The sequence below is a fragment of the Thamnophis elegans genome, chromosome 4 (genome assembly GCF_009769535.1).
Source record: "Thamnophis elegans isolate rThaEle1 chromosome 4, rThaEle1.pri, whole genome shotgun sequence".
Lineage (NCBI taxonomy): Eukaryota > Metazoa > Chordata > Lepidosauria > Squamata > Colubridae > Thamnophis > Thamnophis elegans.
In genome coordinates, this window is record NC_045544.1 from 97,188,557 (window position 1) to 97,214,287 (window position 25,731).

Genomic DNA, 25,731 nt, shown 5'->3' on the forward strand with positions numbered 1-25,731 from the left:
AGCTAGAGGATCATCCGAACCAGTATGAACCCCCAGCAGCCCACCCCTGGTTTGCAGTCATGTGATCACAATTTTCTAGTTTGCCCATTAGAAAGCTGGATTTTCTTAATGGTTCACTGTAGTGACTTGCTTTGTGACCATTGTAAAAATAGTTATAAAATCCGGACTGGTCATGTGGCAACTCACTTAAACACCACCTTAACTTACTACCAAATTGCTAATTTCAATTGTGTGAGGACTAGCTTGTGTAGATAGTTAAAAGACTAGGGTGTCTTTCACTCTAAGCATGTGATGTTCCTTTTCATATAATTCTTCCAATGATGTTTAAGATGATACCAATCTATATTAAATAGCTATTTGAAAGCATAGATTCCTGAATGTGAACAGCATTGAAATGGTCATTTTCAAGAGGTACATTAATGGAAAATGAGCCTGATCTATATTTATATTTTCTCATTTCAGACTGAAGCATGATCAGTTACAAATGGGAAAGCTCAAGCTGTGAGTAGCGAGTACATTTTTTGAGTAAATATACAGAGGTTCATATTGATATCTTTCTGATAGTGATTGAGGGAGATGCACGTTAAAAATTCAGCTAAGAGACCTTTGTACTACACTTTGGCTACCATTACATTACATTACTTTTTTCAGAAAAGATAAATCTTAGCTTTTGGTATGCAGTTTTTAGATTATGTAAATAGTTGACTTATCTACAGGCAGATCTCAGCAATGCAGGTTTAGCTTCTGGGTAATCATGTTTTTGCAAATCTGTAGATAATCTGTCAAAAATAAATGACTGATGGATACAGTGAAAGACTGTCTAAGATTAGAATCTTGAGGCTTTCCATACACAAATGAATGATAAAGACCTTCTGTACCCCATATTATTTGTACTTCTCTAGCATCATTGTGACTCACATTTTAATTCTATACATAAACAAAATTCATAAAAAGTGCAAGGAAACAGTGATTATATGGAAGGAAGTGTGCAAGTCTGCATTCTGACAATTGAACTGACAATATAAAGGCTGCCATATAGCTGTCATTCCTTCAAGGGTAAAATGACAAAAGTCATTAATAGGCTATTACAGGCTATTTCAGAATAGATAGTTATAGGAAAGAAATGATGTATGTTTATTTGTTTATTCACTTGCAGATTGCCATTCAGGATTTTCTTTTTCTTTTAAGTGTGTGTGCATGTGCGTATGTGTGTGATTGATTGTTTATGTTCATCAAGTTGGTGTCAATTCTTAGCAACCACAGGAGATGTGCTGTAGATATAATCTATTGTTGAGCTGTATTCTGTCTGATGGACAAATTAGCATATATTTTCTTGAACGCGCAGTTGGTGTCATATTTGAAATAACCTGAGTTAAATTTTTGAAATAGTTTGGTAGAAAAACTAGTTACAAAATGAAGTGTGTCCTAGAAGAAGAAATGTGTTACACAAGAAGAGGGTAGATTTGGAGTCTGGTTTCCATAAAATGTGCATACGTCATTGTAAGAATGTTGTGTGTCAATATTGACTACATTTAAATTAAAAAATAAGCAAAACTCTTCCTTGGTAGATGAAATTTTAATTAACTTTAGTGCCACCTGAGTTTTAAATATTGATGAGTCATTAGAGGTTTTCAGAAATTCAGAGTTCTCTCTTAAATATGAGTAAATTTTGCAATAGACAAAAGAAAATGGATTTCATCATAATGTTGGAAATACCTTTAAGTGTTCACTTTCTCAGCTTGTCCACTCAGTTGGGTCAGCAGTTTCCGTGTGTACATAAAGCCAAACATACTTACCTTTATCTTTTAGTAGCATTAAAACATGCTATTCTTGTTCCGCAAGTTAACATTTGAAGCTGTACCAGCAAGCCTTTTGACAGCAGCACTTATATTTGACAGCTTAATTAACTGTGGATTCTTGACCTTTGAGATGAGGGAATCCAGTAGTGAATTTATACATGAAGCGTGAAAATATACATTAATATAGAGGAAGCTATAAAAGCTGAAGAACATTGCCTTGATATAATACAAAAGGATTTCTACATTAAATGATGGAGGACTCTATAGAGGGAACAGGAGATGTTTCCTCTTGCAGAACATTGGTAAATATTGTACTATAATCAAATACCACAAAATATGGCAACGGTCATCATTATGCTTTAAAATGGTGGTCAATAGATCAACATGTTTACCATATTCAACTGAAGTTAACTGTCTTGTAACTTTAACCCTACTGATCTAATCTTGCTCTCTAGGGAAGAGGTTTTCAACTGGCCCTTTAGGTATTTGAGGAGTGCTTTCATGTCTCTGCTCAGTCTTTTCTTCTCCAGGCTAAATATGTACCATAATTCGCCAGGGATTTGCTTATACAAACAACTGCCAGGAGTATAATCTCAGGGAGCCACAGCAACAATGGTGATTGAAGGTGCCTTATCAGAGATTGAAGCAGTTTCAGCATATTAGATCAGTAGTACAGCTACCAAATATTAGCTTTAAAAATATAGCTGACCACTAAATAACAGTAAAGCATTATTATTATTATTTTGCCCTAAACAAATGCTTAGTTTTTGTGGGTACTTGCCAGCCCTGCAGAAGATTACAACCTGGTTTGTGAAGGCCCAATCAGTCATCTCTATCCTTATAGGACGTCCACGTGTAGCATTTCAAGTAATAGTGTTTATCTTCAGCATTTGTCTGATTCAGAACAAGTTTCTGAACAAGCAATTCCATTTCATTAAATAACTTAGTAATTGAAGTGTTTTACATAGAGTTATATCCTGTACATGTGGCGTGTGGCTGAATTAAGGTTAAACTTTTGTGGTGTGCATGGTTCTGGAACTAAATAAAAATAAGCTATTGTTTTTCACTGATTTTAATAGCATTTTTCTGCAAGCTTATAATATCAATAAAGCAGATAATTGTTGCCCCTTCCTTTGATTAAAATAACTCTGAAAAACTGATACATAGGAAAGGCGCATGTAGTGGAAATGGAAAACTTAGATCTCACAAGTTACATCCAACTTTCACTGTACACAAATAATAGTTCCATTATCTCAAAAAGTAGCACTAAAACTGATTGACAAAATGCTCACATTGTGGCGATACAATTTTTCATGGTTTTTTTAATTGCTATCTATAAAAACCTAGAAAAGGCCAAATGTTAGCGCTGTTCCTTCTGCCAATGTCAAAATATCAGGGAATAAAATCCCCACATCCACATAAAAGTTTGGGAGACTTTCAAAGGTTGCTCATCTCCATTTTACATAATGTGTTTTTGTGCATTAGAGATTTCTGTATTACAACAAAGATTAGTAGATCAAAGGTAAAGAATACAGGTAGTCCTCAACTTACAACAGTTCATTTAGTGACTGTTCAAAGTTACAACAGCCCTGAAAAAAGTTATTTCTGACCATTTTTCACACTTATGGCCGTTGAAGCCTCCCCATGGTTGCATGATCAAAATTCAGATGCTTGGAAACTGGTTCATATTTATGATGGCTGCAATGCCCTAGGATCATGTGACCTTCTGACAAGCAAAATTAATGGGAAATCCAGATTCACTTAACAACCATATTACTAACTTAACAAATGCAATGATTCACTTAACTGTGGGAAGAAAAGTTGTAAAATGGTGCAAACTCACTTAACAAATGTTTCACTTAGCAATATAAATTTTGGGCTCAATTGTGGTCCTAACTCACGGACTACGTGTACTCTGAACAATTTTTGTGTTGTTCAACACAAGCTATAATATGAATGAGCCTTCTGAAGGCTCAAGAAGCCATATCACTTTCCCTTTGTAAAGGGATCAGGTAAATCATAGAGTTGAAAATATTTTCCTATTTCATCCTAATGGGAAAGCTTCATTTACAAGTTTCCAATAAGACAGAATATTAAACAGCTTCAAATCATGATTATATAACCTAATTTGAATGGGAAATTATAGTTAAGAAGAGTTTAAATGAAATTTTCCATCTTGAAAGAGGAAGGAAATGTACTATATGCAAATAGATTATTCATATGAAGCTAAGGTACAAGAGTTTAAATACAATGTATTTATATGAAGGTCATTATTTCTATTATTTAGAAATAGAAAATGTTTATCCATCCTAGAAATTTCTTATATTTCTTATTCCTGATGGAACACGTAAGTATACATTTGGGCTTCTGCTTTCAGTAGCTTAACAGTTGTAAGCAAATGTATATCCTGTGTGTTTAAGTAATTAAAAATCTCAAGAAACTTGATTGCTTCCAATTATATGCCAGTATGGGTAAATTTTAGATATAAAAATTGCATTCATCTCAAGCATAACTAATTTAACTTGGAAAAGTGTGGGTTTCAAAATGTACCTTTGCACTGGGTAACATTTGTATTGTTTGAGATGACGAACGTTGCATTTCTGGTACTTCAGCTTTTTTTGGAATGCTCAAATTTAAAGGCAGTTTTAGGTGTGTCTCCACTGAGCCATATGCTTTTCTTCCTGGGTTAGCATGGCAGGTTGCAGCCTATTACTCAGGGGTGAAATCCTCCCAGTTTGGCCCAGTTCGGTCGAACCGGTAGAGACTATTGTCCCTGGTTCTGTGAAGCAGTAGTAAAAATAAAACTTCTGAGGATCGTGTGGTTCAGCTGTGAGCTGCGTAATTGTTAGAAAATCCCCCCCCCCTGCTTTTTAAAGCATTTTTCCTGCCTGTTCTCCCAAACCAGCAGGAAAAAAATGCTTTAAAAAGTGAAAAAAGTTGGCCACGCCCATCCAGTCACATGACACCTCCTCCCCCCCACCAAGCCATGCCCACAGAACTGGTGGGCAAAAATTTAGATTTCACCACTACTATTACTGTACTCATGAGTTTACTTTACGGTAGGTGCATCTCATGGACCATTAGCCACATGTCCATGGTGGTGCAATGGTTAGGATGCAGTATTGCAGGCTAATTCTGCTGACTGCCAGCAGTTCAATACCCATGAGCTCAGAGTTGACGCAGCCTTCCATTCTTCCAAGGTTAATAAAATGAGGATCCATAATGTTGGGATAATATGCTGACTCTGGTTCCACCACAAAACCGCGATGCCCTTATCCACGCCGACATAAGTGCGGAGGCAAATCAGCGGCATCCAAAGTGCTAAGAAAAAAATGACCCTACCGCCGCGACAACAGCGCGGCGACAGAAGGGCGTTCTACATGCTTCGTTCTTTGCCTCCAAAGGTAGCCCTCCTCCTCCAGCTGACAGCAGCAGCGGGCACGGAGCAAAGCGTGCCTGTCCGCCCTGCTTTCTCGCTCCTCCGTCTTCCCTCAGCAGCAGCTGGAGGAGCTGTCAAAACTTCCATCTCTACCCGCTCCCGGGGCCGGCAAAGCGGGCTTGCCCGGCGGAGGCAGGCCGCCCTCTTCTTCCTCAACAACATCTCCTTGGACGGGCGGCTTGGACGGGCGGCCACCCGTCCAAGGAGATGTTGTTGAAGAAGAAGAGGGCGGCCTGCCTCCGCCGGGCAAGCTCACTTTGCCGGCCCCGGGAGAGCCTCAGCCACCGCGGCTCCCCTTCTCCTGCGGGTCCTCCCCTTCTCCTGTGGGTCCTCCTCGGCCACCTTCTCCTCTGGGGCGCGCTCGCTCACGGGCGGGCAGGCGGGCGACGCAGCCTCCGAGAGCTGCTCTCAGGCTGTGGAGTTCCACCGCTTCCTTGTAAAGTTGGCTGGGCGCCCTTCCTCCCCCTTTTCCCCCTGCCGTCGCGGGAAGTGGAGGCGGCGGCGGCGGACGAGCGGGTGGAGATGGAAGTTTTGACAGCTCCTCCAGCTGCTGCTGAAAGAAGACGGAGGAGCGAGAAAGCAGGGCGGACAGGCGCGCTTTGCCCCGTGCCTGCTGCCGCTGTCAGCTGGAGGAGGAGGGCTACCTTTGGAGGCAAAGAACGAAGCATGTAGAACGCCCTTCTGTCGCCACGCTGTTGTCACGGCGGTGATGACGCGCGGTGATGACGTCGCGGCTTTAGTGATGCGGTTTAACCACTGCTTTTTTGACGAGCGCGGTTTTGTCATGCCACGGCTGACTCTATAAGCCACTTAGAGACATCTGTAAGGCACTGTGAAGCATTGCTATTTGAAATGTTAAAATACTGTTTATTGATACATATTTCTGTTGCAGGAGTGCATGGAACTACAGGCAAATGTTCAGTAACTACTGCAGCAAAATTTGTGAATACTAGTGCACAATACTGCTATTTCTGGTTCCTGTGGCCAATTAAATCTTTTCACTGTTTGCAAAGTTTTAATTTCCTAGAAGCATCTTAACTGTAATATAGTTATGAGCAAAGAAAGATGTGAATGACTTTGTTGTAAGCTGGCCTGGATTTGTGTAGTGAAAGATTTAAACACAAATAATAATAATAAACAGAGTGATTTGCCATGATGATATGTGGCCTTTCTAATTAAGCAAAAAAAAAAAATCTGGACTTTTCAGATTAAGGAACTTTCATTTCTAGTTCTACGCAGGATGGCTGTTCCCCAGCTAGAATTGGTGTACAAGATCTGGACTGTTAACCTGTGTTTCAAGACTGGGTGTGAGCTTTGACAAGAAAGGCGTTTGCACAGATTTACCAGTTACATCCAGTCCTTGAAATGAAGACCCTTCTCACAGTGACTTATGCTATTGTCGCATCATGATTGCACCCATCACCGCAATCTTCTCTGTTTAATAACAATGTGTCTCACTTAATAATTTACATAATAATATGTAATACGAAATGCACAGGTACAGTATAGGTGGTACATTGCTCAATAGTAGTAATTGTGAGAGGGATCTTGGAGTCCTAGTGGACAACCATTTACATATGAGCCAGCAGTGTGCAAAAGCTGCCAAAAAATCCAACACAGTTCTAGGATGCGTACACAGAGGGATAGAATCAAGATCACATGAAGTGTTAATACCACTTTATAATGCCTTGGTGAGGCCACACTTGGAATGCTGCATTCAGTTTTGGTCATCACAATGTAGAAAAGATGTGGAGACTCTAGAAAGAGTGCAGAGAAGAGCAACAAAGATGATTAGGGGACTGGAGACTAAAACATAGTTTAATGAAAAAAGGACTAGGAGAGACATGATAGCAGTGTTCCAATATCTCATGGGTTGCCACAAAGAAGAGGGAGTCAAACTATTATCCAAGGCACCTGAGGGTAGAGGAAGAAGCAATGGGTGGAAACTAATTAAAGAGAGAAGCAACTTAGAACTGAGGAGAAATTTCCTGACAGTTAGAACAATTAATCAGTGGAACAGCTTGCCTCCAGAAGTTGTGAATGCCCCAACACTGGAAGTCTTTAAGAAGATGTTGGATAACCATTTGTCTGAAACGGTATAGGGTTTCCTGCCTAGGCAGGGGGTTGGACTAGAAGACCTCCACGGTCCTTCCAACTCTGCTGTTGTATTATTGTATGTAAAAATGAGTGTGAAATTGAATTCAGTTGGAGGTTAACTTGCCTTTCAACTGAAATGACTTAATGACCAAAATTCTGGATTCAGTTGTGGTTGTAATTCAAGGACTACCTGTATGTGAATATGACCATAACATACTTCTTGGGTTGAAATTTCTTTTTTCCTTTATTGTCACAGGAGCAGTTCTGAAAGAAGGAAAGAGAAATCAAGGGATGCAGCACGATGCAGAAGAAGCAAAGAAACTGAAGTATTCTATGAGTTGGCCCATGAGCTACCATTGCCTCACAACATTAGCTCACATCTGGACAAGGCATCTATTATGAGGCTTGCAATCAGTTTCTTACGGACACACAAACTATTGTCTTCAGGTAAGAAAAAAATGTTTCAACCATGGTCAACTGCATTGTATTATCTGATGACCCAGCAGCTCATCTTGTTTCCCATTTATTAAATTTATTAAACTTAATTCATTTCCTCCTACATGAGCTGAAGGTCATCAAAGACTTGTGATCTTTTTGACAGAAGTGTCTGATAGGTGGCTTCACATTTTAGTCTGCTAAAAGGGATGATCAAAAATGTGATAAATAAAATAAGCATATTGCTTTAGTAGTATAAGAAAATAAATTCATTATTTTATCACACGGATAAGGAGTAAATATGTAAAACTAAACATGGAAATTTTGAATTAAAATGATTTTGGGCCTGCAGAATTTCTAATCCTGAATAAAACACTAGGACAGTGTTTCTCAACCAGTGAATGTTGGCTGGGGAATTCTGGGAGTTGAAGTCCGGACATCTTCAAGTTGCCAAGGTTGAGAAACATTACACTAGGGATTAGATATTACAACAGTTCAGTGAAGGAATAAAGACACTTCAATTTGATGAATTATTCTGCATAATTATATTTATGAGCAGCTATAGTAATTCAAATCACTGTACAATAATACATCTATACAATAATACAGTACAATACAATAACACAACAACAGCCATTCTGTCTGTCATGCACTATTTTAATACCTAGTGGTCATTATAGCTTTGGTCTGACCAATGATATGACTGCCTGCGTGAGAGTTTTTTTTAATCTTTCCCTTCTTCACTATCTGGAGTGTTAAATAGGAAAAAAAATGGTTTTCAGTTCAACAAAGTTCTGTGAACTGAAATATATACATATTTTCATGGAAAGAGTACAGTAGTATGCCCATTTTTATTTTAACAATTGAATTTTGAAATTTTACATCCACATTCTGTTTGAATCATGGTTTTATATGTGCATTTGTGATAGTTATATATTTATCATTTATTTATTTGCTTTCTCAAACTATACCATTCAATATAGCCTCAATGCTCTACATTATAACATCTAGCTTAACTGCCTTATATATAATGGATTTAAGATGAAAAAATAATTAAACAGGGGGACCATTTACAGGGAGAGATAGTAGCATTCATTGAATATATTTAGCAAAGCTAGTTGCAATCTGTTCAGGATAATTTAATTTGATTTCTTGCCCCAAATAGACATTGGACTTAATGGCATGGATAACTCCTTCTAACTTTATGTTTATATGAAAATTCTTGAAACAGCAAAGTAAATCTTAATAAGTCAGATTATTTGCAAATAAGGGTATTGTTATAAGTAGCATCCTTTCACTGGAACAATTTTCTGTATCTCACATGTATAATAGAACTCTAGTTGTGTGCTTGCTTTTCTCAGGGGTCATTCCTTAAAGGTAAGAGTCCTTACTTTTGTGTAGAAGATCCTAGGAAATTCATCAGGCACTGAAATCTTTAATAAGAAAAGGCCCTTGTTTAAAGACTTGGTGAGCAACTCCATTAGTGAAGATAACATTTTAAGCTACAGTATATGAGCCAATGGCCATTATAAAACAAATTTCTTTTTCTTCCTAGCTATCTAGAAAGGAAATAGAGCCCAGGATCATTATTTTGTTTCTGAACTGTTGCTTTGATAATGCTGGTCAGAAGAGGAAAGCACACTGGAACTAGGCTATTCTTCCTTAGCCTGGATCACTCTAGCTCTGTTGGGTTTCAGCTCCCAAAATTCCTAGCTAATTTAATATTTCTGAAAGCTTGGAGAAAGTAGTCTTAGGCTGCAAATGTAGAAGATTCCATTTTGGATTTGCCCCCAGATATAATTCAAAAATCAAAATCCATGAGCTACCCATTATACCTAAGACATTTTGTGGAACAGAGAGCCAAACCTAGGGAAGTAAATTAAATCTTCGTGAATTCATCCTGGCTGCAGAGATACCTGTATTGCATATCTGGAGTTAGAAATCTGTGATTTCCATTGAATGCCAACATACAACAAACATGGTTGATTTTTTATATTTTCCATTTCCTCCTTTCTTGAAAGAATCAGTTATGCCAGGTACTTAAAAGGAAGCCTCCCAATTGTTGGAAGTTGTGTTCTTTGCCTTGAAATTAAATGGGATAACATTTTGAATCAAAGGATTGCATCATTCTTTTGGCTAAGTGCTCTCATGAATCAAATGGAGGGGGAGACTTAAACAGTTTGAATTACAACAGTAACAAAATGAGCGCTGTATACTTTCCTGTTCTTCTGGGGCAAGTTCTTTTTCAAAGTTTATCCTTTGCTCATTCTCAGTTAAGTGTCTCAGTTATTTTTTCCCAGCATAAACTCTGTTTACAACTTGCATAATACATTGAAGCACTTGGAGGTTTATCTGTGGCTTCAGGGTCACCTGAGTAGTGCTCCTAGTTTCTCTAGACCCACTAAAAGGATCCAGATTACCAGCTGTCTGCAAGTAATATAAATCCTTCCATTCGCCACTATCCTGTCAGAGCTGAAAAAGCTTCTTGGATGAGAAGCAAAACGTCTTCAAAAGAAAAAACAAGAAAGTCCAGTTGCCTCCTGAAAAAGCACCTATGGGACAACCATGACCTGGATGACTGAGAATATCCACAGACTTTGAGCTAGCTAATGGGTAGATGCAAAACAAGACAGAGGAGGAAGACAAAAAATAAATGCAGTAAAGCAAAGTACCTGTTGTAAATACAGTCCTCTATAAAAGGTTAAAAAATCAGGAATATCTGTTTAGGTGAAATTTTAAAAGATTGAGAAAACTTTAAGCCAGGCTTCTTAACCTGGTGCCTTCATTCTCTTGCCTGAAGAATAATGGGAATTACCAAAATAAAATAATCAAAATATTTCCATTATTTGGTCTATATCTTATGCTGCTTTGTCACATTTTTGTAGCATTCCCTTATAAAAATAATGTTTAAGTTAAATCTTTTACTTGAAACAAGGAAGAGTTTTCAAGCTAAAACCTTAGCTGGTAATAAAGATTTGTAGGTTTAAAAGTATAACTATATTATACATAGAACTTTATTTCAGGGAGGGGGATGTAAGATTATAGAAAATATTTTGGTGGAAATCTGCTCTATCAGATATTAATTCCTTACAACAAAATTATATTAAAGAAGACAGTTTGCTTCTTATCTGATCAAAATGAACAGCGGGAAGTCATTTCATATATATTGCTAACAACAACAACAACAACAACAACAACAACAACAACAGCAACCCTACTTGGAACAGCTTATATCCTCCGCCATTACCTTGACAGTTCCTAGGTCCTTGGTTAGGACTCGAGCTGTTGAGCTACCAACCAAGCCCAAAGGTTGTGAATCTCACCAAAGATTAAATAACAACAACAACAACAACAGCAACAATTCAGCAATCCTCCTGTTTTTTAGAACACTACACAGACTAAAATGTAAGCTTCGCTAAAGCCACCTAAATGTCTGGATGTGGTCTTTTGTATCATTTCATAATAGGAAATGTTATTCCCATGTCTTGGAGTTCAAAAGAGTGCAGTATACCAGACCTTGCTTTATTCTGGTTCCTTCTTTACTTAGTAACCCATTTCCCTTTGATTTTTCACAGTGGGCGGCTGAACAAGAATGCTGGGAAGGAAACCTTCAGCCTAGGGGTCTGGTGCCCTGGCTGAGATTACTATTGCAGGAAGCTAACTGAACAATAGCTGTAGAATATTGTTCCCATTTTCTTCTTGGTTCTTGATTTGAATGGTATTCCTCCCTGAAATACTTTACAGGGGTATAGCTCATTTAATAATGGAGTAACTGTCAGAAATCCAATGGATGCAGGCATTAAATTAGGCTACATGATCTACTTTATAGGATATCCCTTTCTTTGAAGGTACCCTCTGATCATCCAGCTGCCCAATTTAAGTCTCATGCATGAAGAAATTGAATTTCACCATCAACACTTAGCATCTCAATGGGACACTTAAGCAGAAAAGGAATATTATAGTGTGATGTACCATATTTTTATTTATATTGTGTTAGATACTAGCATCAGCTATAATGGTTTCCACCAAGGTCTCATTGGTCCAAGGGTCTGACAGCTCCCTATAAAAGGGCTGCTGTCAGACTCAACCTTTGCTGGGTTGTACATAGTTGCTACTGAGTTAATAAAGAACTGTTGTTACCGTTAGCCTGTGTGTGCCTTTACATTATCCGATCTAACACTGGAGACGAGGATGGGATTGGAAGGCAACTAGGCGAACCAAAAAGAGCGTAGCAATCCAGCAAGTAAATCCAGCCCAGAGCTCAGCGCAGCTTCAAGCAGCCATTTTTGAGCAGCAAACTCAAAACGCCCTCAGAACACAAAATGGCCATGCACGCCCCACCGACTCCGTATGACCCAGTCACCGAGCACTGGGACTTGTATATGCTGAGGTTCGACTGCTTCCTCAAAGCCAACGACCTCATGAGCCTTTCTGAAGGCTGCAAGAAGAACATGTTCTTCGGTTACTGTGAGCGGGAAGTGTTCAAAACTGCCAAAGATCTGTCAGAACCAACGCCGCTACAATCGGTTGCTTGGTCCATTTCCAGCAGACGTTGAAGACTCACTATGCTCCCAAGCCATCTAAGCACATCTGCCGGCACAAATTTAATATTCGCAACCAGAAGGAGGACGAATCAATCGAGTATGTTGCAGCGCTACGAAAGGCCGCAGCGTACTGCGAGTTCTGAGAGCTTGACGAGCTTATTCTTGACCACATCATATGCAGTGTGTGGGACATTAATTTACAGAGGAGGTTACTTGCCAAATCTAACCTCACTCTACAAATTGCCTTGGACAAAGCCAGGGAATCCGAATCGGCTGTCAAGTCAACAGAAACCCTTCAGCGCCAAAGCACTCCACATGATGCGTGAAAGAACATGCGTTCATCGCGAGACTGCAGAGGCTGAGAGCAAAGAAGGCAAAGAAGATGACAGCTGACGCATGCGCAGTAGCCGCACCAAGCCGGCACGCAAATTCGAACAGTGTTTCCTGCCTTGCACTAGTTGCAGAGGAGACCATGCCCGATTGGTTTGCCGTTTCCACAATGCGACCTGCCAGCGCTGGGAGCGAAAGGGGCAAATCGCCAAAGTTTGCAGAAGTGAGCACCCCACCATGCGGTGGCAGTTGGAAGCCGATCCAACTGCCAGCAGATGCCCAACCTAGGGGCATGGCAAAAGCTACCATGGCACTCAGAGGGCAACACCAGAGTCACCTACCACACCTCAATTGGCCAAGTCCGGACTAGACAGTCAAAAAAGCTGAAGGTCACAGTCCTCATCAAGGGCTCTCCATGCGAGATGGAGATTGACAAGGGGTCATCACTGACCATCATGCCATGGTCTACACTCAAGCGGGCTATCCCTAGCCTGAAGAAGCAGCATCTACGCGCCCCTGACATCCACCTTCGTGATTACCAGGGGAAGTCCCTGTTGTGGGCCAGGGCACCTTCCTGGTGCAATTCAAGAAGGACAGCGGCCAGCTCCCAGTGATGGTGGTCAGTGGTGACCTGCAGAGCATCCTGGGGCTTGACTGGTTCGAAGCCCTGGGCCTAGAAATGACCAGTATCAACGGCTTGAAAGACGAGAGCGCTGAAACGATTTTTAAGGAGTTCAAGGACGTCTTTGGCACCAGTCTGGGTAAGTATGTGGGGACTCTAATCTCTTTTAATTTGGACCCCAACATAGCCCCAATAAGGCTAAAACCCAGGAGAGTACCTTTCGCTCTCCGCCCCAAAATTGATCTGGAAATTGATTTTTAAAAAATATATATTTTTTAAAATAAGCTCGTAGGCCAGGGAATCCTAGAGCCAGTTGATCACACATGCTGGGGGACCCCTATAGTGACACCTGTCAAATCTAATGAGTCTGTCCGCATCTGCGCAGGCTGCAAATGCACAATCAATAAAGCGTTACAACAAAGCACTTACCCTGTACCCATTGTACAGCACCTACTACATTCTCTAGGACCCGGCAAAGTATTCGCTAAATTGGACATGGTGCAAGCATACCAATAATTGCCTGTAGATGGCGCTACAGCGGAGGCCCAAACCATTGTGATGCACAGAGGTGCATTCAAATGTCACCACCTGCAATTTGGAGTTAGTATCACCCCTGGACTGTTCCAAAGCATCATGGAACGGCTTTTGCAGGAGATTCCAGGAGTCGTCTCATATTTCGATGACATCTTGGTATCAGCTGCAAATGAGGCGTAACTTTTCAAACGTTTACGAACTCTTTTGGCTAGAATTAGAGACAAGGGCCTCCGTCTCAAAAAAGAAAAATGCCAAATTAACATGCCAAGGGTTGAATTCTTAGGGTACCTAATCACTGACTCTGGGATTCACCCGACCATGAAAAAAGCAATTCAGGACATCCCTACACCTCGCAATCAAACCAAGCTACAGGCATTCCTCAGGCTCCTTAATTTCTACAGTGTCTTTCTTAAACAGAAAGCCACCATTGCTGAGCCCTTACATCATCTCCTGGCGAAGAACGCGAAGTGATCCTGGGGCAGAGCCGAGGCTGCCGCATTTGCCGCGGTAAAAAGACTTCTCTCAGCAGACACGTTCCTGGTGCAGAACAGCCAGACCCTGCCATTGGTGCTGACCTGCGACGCTTCCCCGTTTGGTGTCGGAGCCATCCTCAGCCACCGCATGCCCAATGGAACCGAGGCTCCCATAGCCTTTTACTCTAGGACCTTGTCCACTGCCAAGTGGAACTACAGCCAGCTGGACCATGATGCTTTGGCTGCAGTGGCCGGAGTAAAGAGGTTCCATGAGTACCTATATGGCCATGATTTCGAACTAATTACGGACCATAAACCGCTGCTGGGCTTGCTGGCTGGGGACCGACCTACTCCTGTGTCATTATCACCGTGGATGACCAGATGGACCATTTTCTTAGCCACCTACTTCTATTGCCTCGTCCACTGACCAGGTGCCACTTTGGGGCACACTGACATCTTGAGCCACTGCCCGCTACCAGAACTTCTTGCTGACCCTACCCCTGAGATGCCAGTCCTCCTCATTGACTGCCTTGATACTGGTCTTGTCTCGTCCAGTGACGTTGCCCGCCATTTGGCAAAGGATCCACCATTAAACAAATTTTGAACTGGGTGTGGAGGGGGTGGCCCAAGAGGCCTGTTGGGTCTGATTTCAAAATGTAGTTTTGCAAGTGTGATGAATTATCTGTTGTAAATGGCTGTTTGCTGTGGCGGGACCGGGTTATTGTTCCACCAAAACTGCGCATTGCAGTATTACAGACTTTACACGTAGGGGATCCTGGAATTGTTAGGATGAAGTCTTTGGCCAGGAGTTACATGTGGTGGCCTAACATGGACAGGGAGATCGAAGAATGGGTGGCTACCTGCACACCATGCCAGGAGTCCAGACCAGCTCCCCCAGAGGCGCCTGCTAAGGAGTGGAGCGACCTCAAGCACCGTGGTCTAGGGTGCACATTGATTTTGCTGGCCCAATTCATGGCCAGACTTTCCTTGTAGTTGTGGATGCCTACTCGAAATGGCTAGAGGTACTTCTAATGACCTCCACTATGGCAGAAGCTGTCATCAAGGTACTACAGAGACTTTTCTCCATGCACAGCCTGCACAACATCCTGGTCTCAGGCAATGGACCTCAATTCACAGCCATGCAATTTGAGACCTTCTTAGCAGCTCAGGGAATCAGACATGCCCTGGTCACGCCATTCCATCTGGCCTCCAATGGTCAGGTGGAGAGAATGGTGAGATCTGCAAAAGAGGCCCTCTCTAGGATGGGCCCAGGAGATTGGCAAACATGGGTTGACCACTATTTGCTAATTCAGCACATCACACCCAGTGCCACTACAGGGAGAAGCCCCTCCGAGCTTCTCATGGGTCGCCGGCTAAGGTCCCACTTAGACCGGCTACACCCAAACTATTCTGTCGCATTGCCCCCTGACTCCACAAGCAAGATTCTGAACTTTAGCCTAGGGGATTCAGTTTATGCCCACAACTATGCCTGAGGAACTATGTGGATTCCTGCCACAGTGATAGGCATCACCAGGCCTCGCTCTTATCTTGTAGAGCTCGAGGACGGTCAGAATTGGAGAAGGCACATTGACCAACTCCGTGGCTGCCTCTCCAACTCCACTCTTAGACAACCAGAGGTAACTCCTGCACGAATTAGTCAAAGCCCTACCCAAATGGAGCAAGAACTCACTCCATCCACAGGCAGATAAAGCCCGAGGGTACCAGGGAACTTATCTGGTTGTGTTGCAGGCCCGCAGAGAGCTCCAAGCTAACCGGCTCTAGAAGCTCCAGCCGTGGCCTGTGAAAGGTTCCAAGAGCTTCCACCAAGCGGACCTGCAGAGCAAACAGGTCCGTCCAACCTGTCCAAGGAACACCCTCTGACTGAACTGTGCAGGTCAGGCAGAGCTACCAAAAGCCCGCCTACATGCGTGACTATGTAACCAGTAAGATTACTCCATCTAAGAGGGGAGGGGTGTTAGATACTAGCATCAGCTATAATGGTTTCCACCAAGGTCCTCTGTTCTGGCAGGAACAGAGGTTTAATCTCATTGGTCAAAGGGTCTGACAGCTCCCTATAAAAGGGCTGCTGTCAGACTCAACCTTCGCTGGATTGTACATAGTTGCTGCTGAGTTAATAAAGAGCTGTTGTTACTGTTAGCCTGTGTGTGCCTTTACATTACCCAATCTAACATATTGTACTTACCAGTATGTCTTCTTTTAAACAGCCATAGTCTGTTGCTTTAGTTATCAATTTGCTCTATTATGGATGGTTGGTTAGTAGCCATCTAAAGTAGCACAAAGGTCTGGAGATATGGGCAAGGGTTTGTTCTTTGATGTATGAAGACAGAAAATCCCAGTTGTAGAAAGACTATCTAGCAACTTTGATGTGTTGAAATCTGAATAGTTTTGTTCAGATGTTCTTATGGGAAGAAATAACCAGCAAAGGACATAAACCAGTACAGGTAGTATGTGTCCCTGAAGACTGATCTCCTTAGTACCCAATTTCCCTGCAAATCTAATGAAGGATTAAACTTCTAGAATTTGCTCAACCAAGCAAATATATAAAACAAAAGAAATTCAAGTGACTTCTGACATTTTAGCCTTGGACAATGCATATCAACATAGTTAAGGCCCATGTTCATATGGCTTTGAGTTTACAAACCCTGGTCTGTAAGAGAAAGAAAAGTCATATAGAGACTTCTTCAAGTTGAGCTGAACTCCTGTTGACTTAATGGAAACATTCATGAAGCTTTATTGGTATGACATAGAAGTGGTTTATTTGTCTTTCAGGAAGATTTTCCAGTTTGCCTACCTAAAACTATAGCATTTGTTTTCTGAAGTGTTCTTCCATTTAAATAATAATAATCAACCCTCCTCAGCATTTTAGATTGCCCCAAATAAACCAGGCGATTAACTTGAGATAGTCTAGGACAGAAGAAAATGGTCTTTTTGATTACTGGCTAGAGTTTTGAGAATATGCTATAGAACAACAATATAAAAGCAAGGAAATTTTGTTGATAAAATAGTTGTCCAGGTGGGTCACAAAACATATTTTAATTAGAAAGCAAAATAGTGAGATTGCTTCCTGCTATATTCCATAGTAACTCCCCAGGATGGTGTCTACATTTTTTCTCAACAGGTGTGTGTGTATCTCTTGTGGCTCCCATTTTTATTTTCTAAGAATGTATATTGTCCCATGTGAAGCCTTGAGACATTCTTAAATAAATATGGTATTTTGTTTTGCAGCATATTTCCTTCCTTTTATATTTTTAACTTAAAAGCATCAAAGGAAATAAGTGAAGTCATGTTGCGTGGGGAACTTCCTAGGCCTCAAGGGAGGTTTCGACTGGCTCATTAGGGGCTGTGGGCACCACATTGCCTGTCCCTAATAGAGACAGTCCCAGAGAATGTTTCTCTTTTCAGTTTAGGCTAAGTAAACAAAGGTTATATTGGTCATTTTTCTGAAGGATCATTTTTATTTATTTATCAAACTTCTATGCTGCCCATTTTGCTGAAATTCATTTCGTTTCCCTTTTCGTTTGCACGTTCTCTCTGTCTCTCTTTCTCTGTCTGTCTGTCTCTCTCTCTCTCCCTCCCTCCCTCCTTTACTCTAAGCAGCTGAAGGAAACTCCCTCTGCCCTGTGGCTATTTGTGGTAAAAGTGATGGGGGGAGATAGGAAACAGATAGAAAGCCATTCCAGAAAAGAGAGTTGGGAGAGAAAATGTCTGAATTGTATTTAGCACAGCCAAAAAGCTATCATGGGCTACAGCTGATCCCGTTTATAATTAATGCAAATTTTTGTCAGATATTGGATAAACTGGCATATAGTATTTCTAAGATAATGCACAGGAATTTCTAAATTATATAAATGAACAAATTTACTTCACCACTGCAAGCCCAAGAACAATTATTTGGCAGTAAATCCACAAATGAACTGTGGGTTAATTCTGAATAACGGTAACGAAGATTGTATGACAATTGAGGTTGTATGTCGATGAACAAGAATGTGCTTCAAAGAATGAGTGGCCAGGTTTGTATATTCTATTGTCCTCTTTCTGCTGTTCTCATTCTTTTTCTTCTCAGTATTTCATGCATCTAATACCAGGGTATAAAAACTCCACAAACTATTACTTGAAAACTTAATATCAGATGCTGTATAAGATAAGCACTATTCTATGTTTTCTAATTTCTCAGCAAATCATAAAAAGGAAAAACACCTTGGAAAATCTGTAATTTTCATCATATAGATTTTATTTTTATTGATTGATTAGATTTATTTGCCATCCATCTTGCCTCGAGGCAACTCTGGGACAGATTACAACATTAAAAGCTATAAAACTCTAAAACATAAATACTTCTAAAACAATAAAAATAGAATTACAATCAAAACTAAAATTGCAGTTAAAAGATGGGGAGGGGGGAGCAGGATGCATAAAAGTGAGGTGGGTTTTTCTCTTGTCTGAAGTGGTATAGGATCTCCTGTTGGAGCAGAGAGCTGGACTTGAAGATCTCCAAGGTCCTTTTCAGCTCTATTATGATTCTGATTCTTAATCCATCAACCACCTCCAGCGTGATATTTTCCTGTTTGAGGCCCAAGCCATCTGGCAAAACAAGGTCATATTCTTATGGAGATCAGAAGGGTGGAAGCAAATGTCACCAGGGAGGGGGGAGAAGGGGGTACGACATTCCAAAGGGCAGAAGCCATGGAAGAACCATGGACGCTGCCAGCCAGAATTCCTTGACAGATGAGACAGAAGAATGACTCTTCTGCTGGCATTGGTGGGCTGGGTCAGTCCCATTGGAATGAGACTGTATTAAAGGTAATAACCAACACTTTGAACTGTACTTGGAAGCAAACTGGCAGCCCGTGGAACTCACAGAACAATGGCATAATATGGCCATTTTAGAACTGCCCATGCCAAATGCTCTTCAAGGGCAGCCCCATGTGGAGCACATTACAGTGACTAGGGTTTGAATGACTAAGTGACTACACTCAGGATTTCTGATCCAGGAAAGGGTGAAACTGGCACACAATACAGTTCTCCTATCTGTGACTGCCACCTGCTCTTCCAGCAGATTTTATTAATTTTCCACAATTTACATACTTTTCTAAACAATTTGTGTAGCAACTTTAGTACCCATTTAATGCAATTAGTAGCATATCATTTTCCTACAAATATTAAGGATTTATCTCCTGCTTGAACTCTTTTCTATTTATTTCTTTAAGCACAACATATTTTGCCACCATTTCTATTCCTCATTCATATAAAACCAGTTTAAAACCTGCCCACAATACCTTTCACCATAAATAACATTGATCCACTCAGAATGCCACAAGGCAAACTGTTCTTCCTTCTCATTTTCCAATAGGACAAAATGAAGAAATGTTTTACATCAAGCTGCATCCTTAACATATTTTTATTCAGCTTCTATGCATTTGTTTAGTAAGGGTTTGTGTTTCAATACAGAAGAGTTGCTTTCAAGAAGAGATGCAAGGCTGTCATTTTCTGTGTATCAACAGTAGAATAAACTTCTTTGCAGAAGTGAGGAAGGTTGAAAACGAAATATGGAAGGTGGGACAATACAAGTTCCCACCAAGGAAAATAGCTACCTAGAAGCTTTGCAGAGCTTCATCACTGTAAATATAAGGGTTGGCCTTTGAGCAAATCCAGAAATACCATAAATGATCGTGCAACAAATTGGCTTTAACCGTTGAATGAAAGTTACTTTCTCAGGTCCACTAGCCATGTCTTTGTTATCTAGCAGTTTTGTGCAAAATCCCCATTTCCTCCCAATCAGGTGGAACTTGGGAGGCAGAAAATAGATGGGAGTGGGGCCAATCAGAGGTGATATTTATTGATTCTCCAAACTACTCAAAATTTCCACTACTGGTTCTCCAGAACTGGTCAGAACCTGCTGAATACCACCCCTGATCATAGCTAAATTGGCCATAGGAATGGAATTACTTTTGGTGCCATGCAAACATTGTTTGTGGAAATGCTTGAAATCTTAAAACACATTTTTTTCGTGTAACGTTCTGATGATTTTTATATTACTTCCCCATATTTCCAGCATTTTTATGAACTTTTCAGGGGAAAGTTTATGAACTTTTCAGATAGATTGATACCATCCATGAAACAGCTTTATATTTAGCATAGTGATATTTAAATAAAATAAAATGCACACAAATGTAGACAACTTTTTTAAAACTGAGTTTCAGATTTGGATCTCAATTGAATCATTTACTTTTGGACAGTGAATCTGATTATTAATTCTTAGCTACAGTCTAAAAAGTTGGAGTACAGGAAATGAATGAGCATCTGTGGAAACATGTTCTTCTCCTTTAGAACCATGCACATCCTGACAGTAAGAATCAATCAAAACTTGTTTACAAAGGTTATTTTTAGCATGAAATAATATTATCTTTGAATATTACAGTAGACTTTTCTCCCAAGAAGACAAGATTTTGTTATATATTGATTATTAGCATTTTACTGACTCTCCATAACTGATAATTTTCCTTGTGAACAAGACTGTCATTTTCAAATATAGCACAACCTTCCAGTATTATTAAGTCAAGTGATTTATGTATTCCTACCCAAATATTATCTTCAATACTGTAGCAGTGCTATGCCACGCAGACATATACTGCATTTTTTTTGTTCTCTGTGTGATGGAAATAAAAGATTCTGTCCATTCCAATACATCCATGGACTTAGTTATTCTTACTTTATCATATGCTTTATGTACTGTAAAAAATGAAATGAACAGTTAATACAGTGCAATAAAAGCTTGTTATATTTAATTTAGAACATGAATGTCACTCAGCCCAGGTTTTGACCATCAGAGTGCTGTAGGGGGCCATCCAGGTGGCGCCCCATTTTGGCCAGTAGGGTGCTGCCCACCCACCCCAGCCAGCCTGTGGAGGAGAACTACAATGCTGTTCCGGCCCTCAAAGAAATTAGTTTGACACCCTGCCTTAATCACTACACCAAACTGGATCTCGCTATGGATAGTACACTGCCCAGTGCCCCAAAGGCCCTTTTGGCCCTGAACCTTTTGTCCTTCAGGGAAGACTTTAAAATGTGGCTGTTCTGGCAGACTCTGAGTTAGTTTTCTGAATCGTCCCACAGAGTACCAGCTGTAATATAATATATCTGATTTGTTCTTCCCAACATGTTTGTTTTACTTTTTATTGTTTTAACTATCTGCAAGCTTTTCAGTCATTAATAAATGGGCAGTCTTAAAAGTGGATTGACTGGCAATTTTGAAAAGGACATCTGCCTGAATCAATGGCCTGACTTAGTTTAAATTAAATTCCTGTGGTTCCTATCCAAAGCTCTGTTTTATAATAACTTCTATATGCATAGCTTGGAGTTTTCCTGCAACTTCCATTTTCCATTGTTTGGAACACATCTCTAATACCTAACTGCAGACAGCAAACAAAAAACCTTAATTTAGAAAATACCTTTGTCCGAAAAGGAGCCTATATTTGGCACTTGTTGCAAAATGTCATTAGGAAATTATTTAAATACAGCATAAGACAATATTCATTTTACAGCCACAGTCAAGCAAGATGGGTGGGTGAGCTAAACTGTTTCCTTTTCTGCTCAAGTGTATTGAGGTTCAAGACAATGGTTCCAGTAGCTGCTTCAAATTCTCAGTCTATTTCGTCATTTTTCCTGCTTCCCAAAGTCTTCACATTTCTTTCCTTTTTGTTCTTATAGGGCCGGCTATAATAGTAGGCAGAGGGAAGTAGCTGCCATATATGGCAGGTACAGATGAAAATCAGATTCACTTTTTTGAGTCCTGCTCTCTGGAGCTAGACTCCAAAAGATGCTTCCATCCTGTTGCCTTGAGCAAGTTGTTCTGCACCCCATATTACCTTTTCACAATACATCACATGTTGTGTTGTTGGGAAAGGTCTTGCTGCGAAAAGAAAAGCGTAAAGGCCAAAAAAAAAAGAGGGGAAAGCAGCTGTCCAGCATTGCACATGCACTTACGTTGTGTTTATGTGATACATGCTCACACAGCCATTATCTATGGTTCCATTGATTGAAACAGAGTAAGCACAAGCCAGTGGCACATTGTGTGAGTGGCAACAAACTGCTGCCATTAACACTAGCTGAACTTGCTGCCCTAGACAGCAAATTCAAAAAATATTATTGCACTGTGTTTGTGAAAACATCACTATGTGCCTCCATTAGCATACAAACTTGGCCCAATCCTTAGTATCCCTGAAATAATATATTTATTAAATAAGGGGCCTTCCAGAGAGCATCTGCATTTATTTACAAAGGACACCACCAATATACTTGCAGATAGTTTGCCAGTCCATGCAGAAACCTAGAAAGATCCCCGATGATTTTTGGGACCCAAAGTGCTGATATTGGTATTTTTGTAATTGAATATGTATCTAACATTCTCATGTGAGGAGTAAAAAGTGTACAAATATCTACCACAAATCTTTCCCTAAGGTAGTAATTCCACATAAGTAAGGTTAAAAATAGTACCGTGTTTCCCCAAAAATAAAACAGGGTCTTATTTTCTTTTGACGCCCAAAATAAACACTTGGCCTTATTTTCGGGGAGGTCTTATTATTTTTGAGGTGCAGGAAAAGGCAAGTGTGGTCACCTCATGGCTGCCGCTGTGTTGCAATATTTTTGGGGAGGGCTTATTTTGGGGGGAGGGCTTATTTTAGTGCATGTGCTCAAAAGCCCGATTGGGCTTATTATCCAGGGAGGTCTTATTTTCAGGAAAGCAGGATATAGAGTCAAGTTCCACATCCTTATAACTTCATACATGTCAATTTTGTAACATGGGTGATTATATAAATTTTATAAATAAATAATTGGCAACAGAATGAGTTAACTGGAAATTACAATAGAGGTGATCATACCCAGTGACAGCATTTTTTTTAGGAAAAGGAAAAAGTAAGACAAAAGTAAGAAATTGAACAAAGAGTAGAGGAACATGGTAACTAGCTGAGAGATAATTTATGGAATATGGGTGACATTTATTCTGTACCCATATTTCTTTTCATAGCCAGATTTCTTAACTTACTTATCTACGAATAGGATGGATGGATCAATGAATGACTATACTGTCTGTTTTTGACCTCCCCAACATCCAAATGCTATAATATGGCATGTTATACTTTATTCCCCATATCATATAATTAACCTTTGCTATGGAAGTTTTGCACAGCAATGTTACAGGTAACATGGACTGATGGCTTCCTCCTCCATGAATTCTCTCTACTAAATTCTTTTTTAAACCATCTGGGACATTGGATGCTGTGCTTTCTCAGTCTGAACTGACTAACTAAATAGAAAGAAAGCCCCATACTCTGTAACATCCATTCCATGTCAGCAAACCAGTTCACTTCCTGACCTTTGGTTCAATGACCAGTGTGATTGCACTAAGGAAATTAATTTCTCTTCCCTTCATTCCTTGCATGACAGTCTAACACAGGTGTCTCCAACCGTGGCAACTTTAAGCCAGAGTTGGCTGGGGAATTCTGGGAGTTGAAGTCCTCCAGGCTTAAACTTGCTAAGATTGGAGACCCCTGGTCTAACACATATAAAGTATACCTTTATTTGATTTTATCTTTGTGACAATCTTTTGAATTAAGGTAAAGTGAGATTAAATGGCAAAAGATGACCAAATGATCTTCAGGCACTGTAGAGGCAAGAATCTTATTCTCTATTAACTACTTGAATTTTGGCATCTTCACAAAAGCAATTGGTATAAGGTGAACAGATTTTCAGATTGGTAAAGAGGAACACCATTGACGGGGGGGGGGGGGGGCTTGATTAAAATTTTTATATTTTGTCAAAAGGTCAACCCAGGACACTGAAACCAGCATAAATATGAATCTGTTGCCAAACAAAATTTTGATCACGTGACCATGAGGATGCTGCAATGGTCGCTAAGTGTGAAAAATGGTCGCAATGGTCGCTAAGTGTGAAAAATGGTCACAACGGTCGCTAAGTGTGAAAATGGTCATCAGTCACTTTTTTCAATGCCATTGTAACTTTGGTCACTAAATGTTTTCCCCCTCCTCAAGACACCTCACTTCTTCCTTCATTCCTCTTGCTTATCTACCTTCACCTTATCCGTCTTCTGCTCTTTCCCTCTCTTCCTTCCTTTCTCCTTCCATCCTCTCTTCTTTCCTCACTCACTCCCTTCCTCCTTTTCTCTTCCTTCCTCCTTCCATTCTTTCAGCTTCATTTCTTTTGCCTATCTACCTTCTCTGTCTTTCTGCTCTTTCCATTTCTCCCTTCCTCTTCGCTTCTGTTCCTTCCTCCTTCCATCCTTTCACCTTCCCTCCTTCCTATTTCTTCCTTCTTCATTCCTTCTGCCTATCTACCTTCACCTTCTCTGTCTTTCTGCTCTTTCCCTGTCTTCCCCTTTCTTCCCTCTCTCCCTTCTTTCCTTTCCTGTGTTGTTTCTTTGTGCAACACTTAACACCATGTATGATTGAAGTGTATTCTTTTTTAATGAATGAATTTGAAAAAGAAATGCTTCTCTTTGGTCAAGGATGTCTGTATGTGTGCAACACACACACACACACACACACACACAAACCAGGAGAGTGAAATTAAACATTTTCTGAATGTTTGAGCCCAAAAGATTTCCCCATCACTGCTGTAACAGGCGAAGCCAGTTTCTCTATGAATGCCGTTCTCACAACCACCTTGGCAAAACTGACCCGCAATCAGCAACACAGCTGGGACTCAGCTTGGACTGGCAAGCCTGCAAGTTGGAGGCTGGTGTGGTTGCTACCTTAGATCCACAATAGCACACAGAGAACCCCGCTGGCCCATGCCAGGGCTGGCAAGATAGGTGACGGGGAAGGGGGGGGTTGTTGCACAGTGCCCGCCAGCCCAAAGCCCCACGTGCCTTCTCCGCCGGGGTGGGCACTGGGCAGCGGGTGTCCCTCTCTCTCTCTCTGAAGTGGGGAGGGCTGGGTTGGCACCAGCGGAGCTAGAGACGGCTCCTCGACCCCCACCTTCCCTTGCCTGGCATCCCCCCCCCCAATCGGCACTTGGCTGCTCTGCGTCACCGCTTTGACAGACAGGCACCGAGACAGGCGCAGGGCGGCGACGGGCGCAGCAACCTGGGCGCCTCCTCTTGCTCGCCTTCCTCCGCGCCTCCCGCCCACCCAGGCAGGGGAGGGGGCTGGATCCGATCTCTCCCCGTCCCACCGCTCCGATGGTAAGTGGGGAGACCCCCCGAAGGGGAAGAGGGTGGGGGTCTTTTTTCCTCAGCTGGCTCCCTCCCCTCCTCTGACGTTGGCGCTGCCTCGGCTGCGGGTCTCAAGCGCAGGTGAGGGAGACACATTTGCAACCAGGCGCCCGCGCTCCACTGCTGGGATGGGGGAAGCGGAGGATCCCTCGCCCCAAACCTTCCCCTTGCCGGGTGAGGAGGCTGCAGGGAGGTCACCTAGCGGCC

At 41.2% G+C, this 25,731-nt stretch overlaps 1 protein-coding gene across 2 annotated transcripts in view; it reads left to right on the forward strand.

Annotated features, from left to right (window-relative positions):
* The window catches only part of EPAS1 (endothelial PAS domain protein 1), a 118,742-nt gene that overhangs the window by 43,866 nt on the left and 49,145 nt on the right, over positions 1-25,731 (forward strand). The window contains exons 2-3 of one of the 2 annotated variants that reach the window (XM_032215814.1): positions 463-501; positions 7,592-7,782. In XM_032215814.1, coding sequence (XP_032071705.1) covers positions 463-501; positions 7,592-7,782 — 230 coding nt within the window. The remainder of the gene's footprint in view (positions 1-462; positions 502-7,591; positions 7,783-25,731) is intronic. The other variant, XM_032215815.1, reaches the window with a different exon arrangement.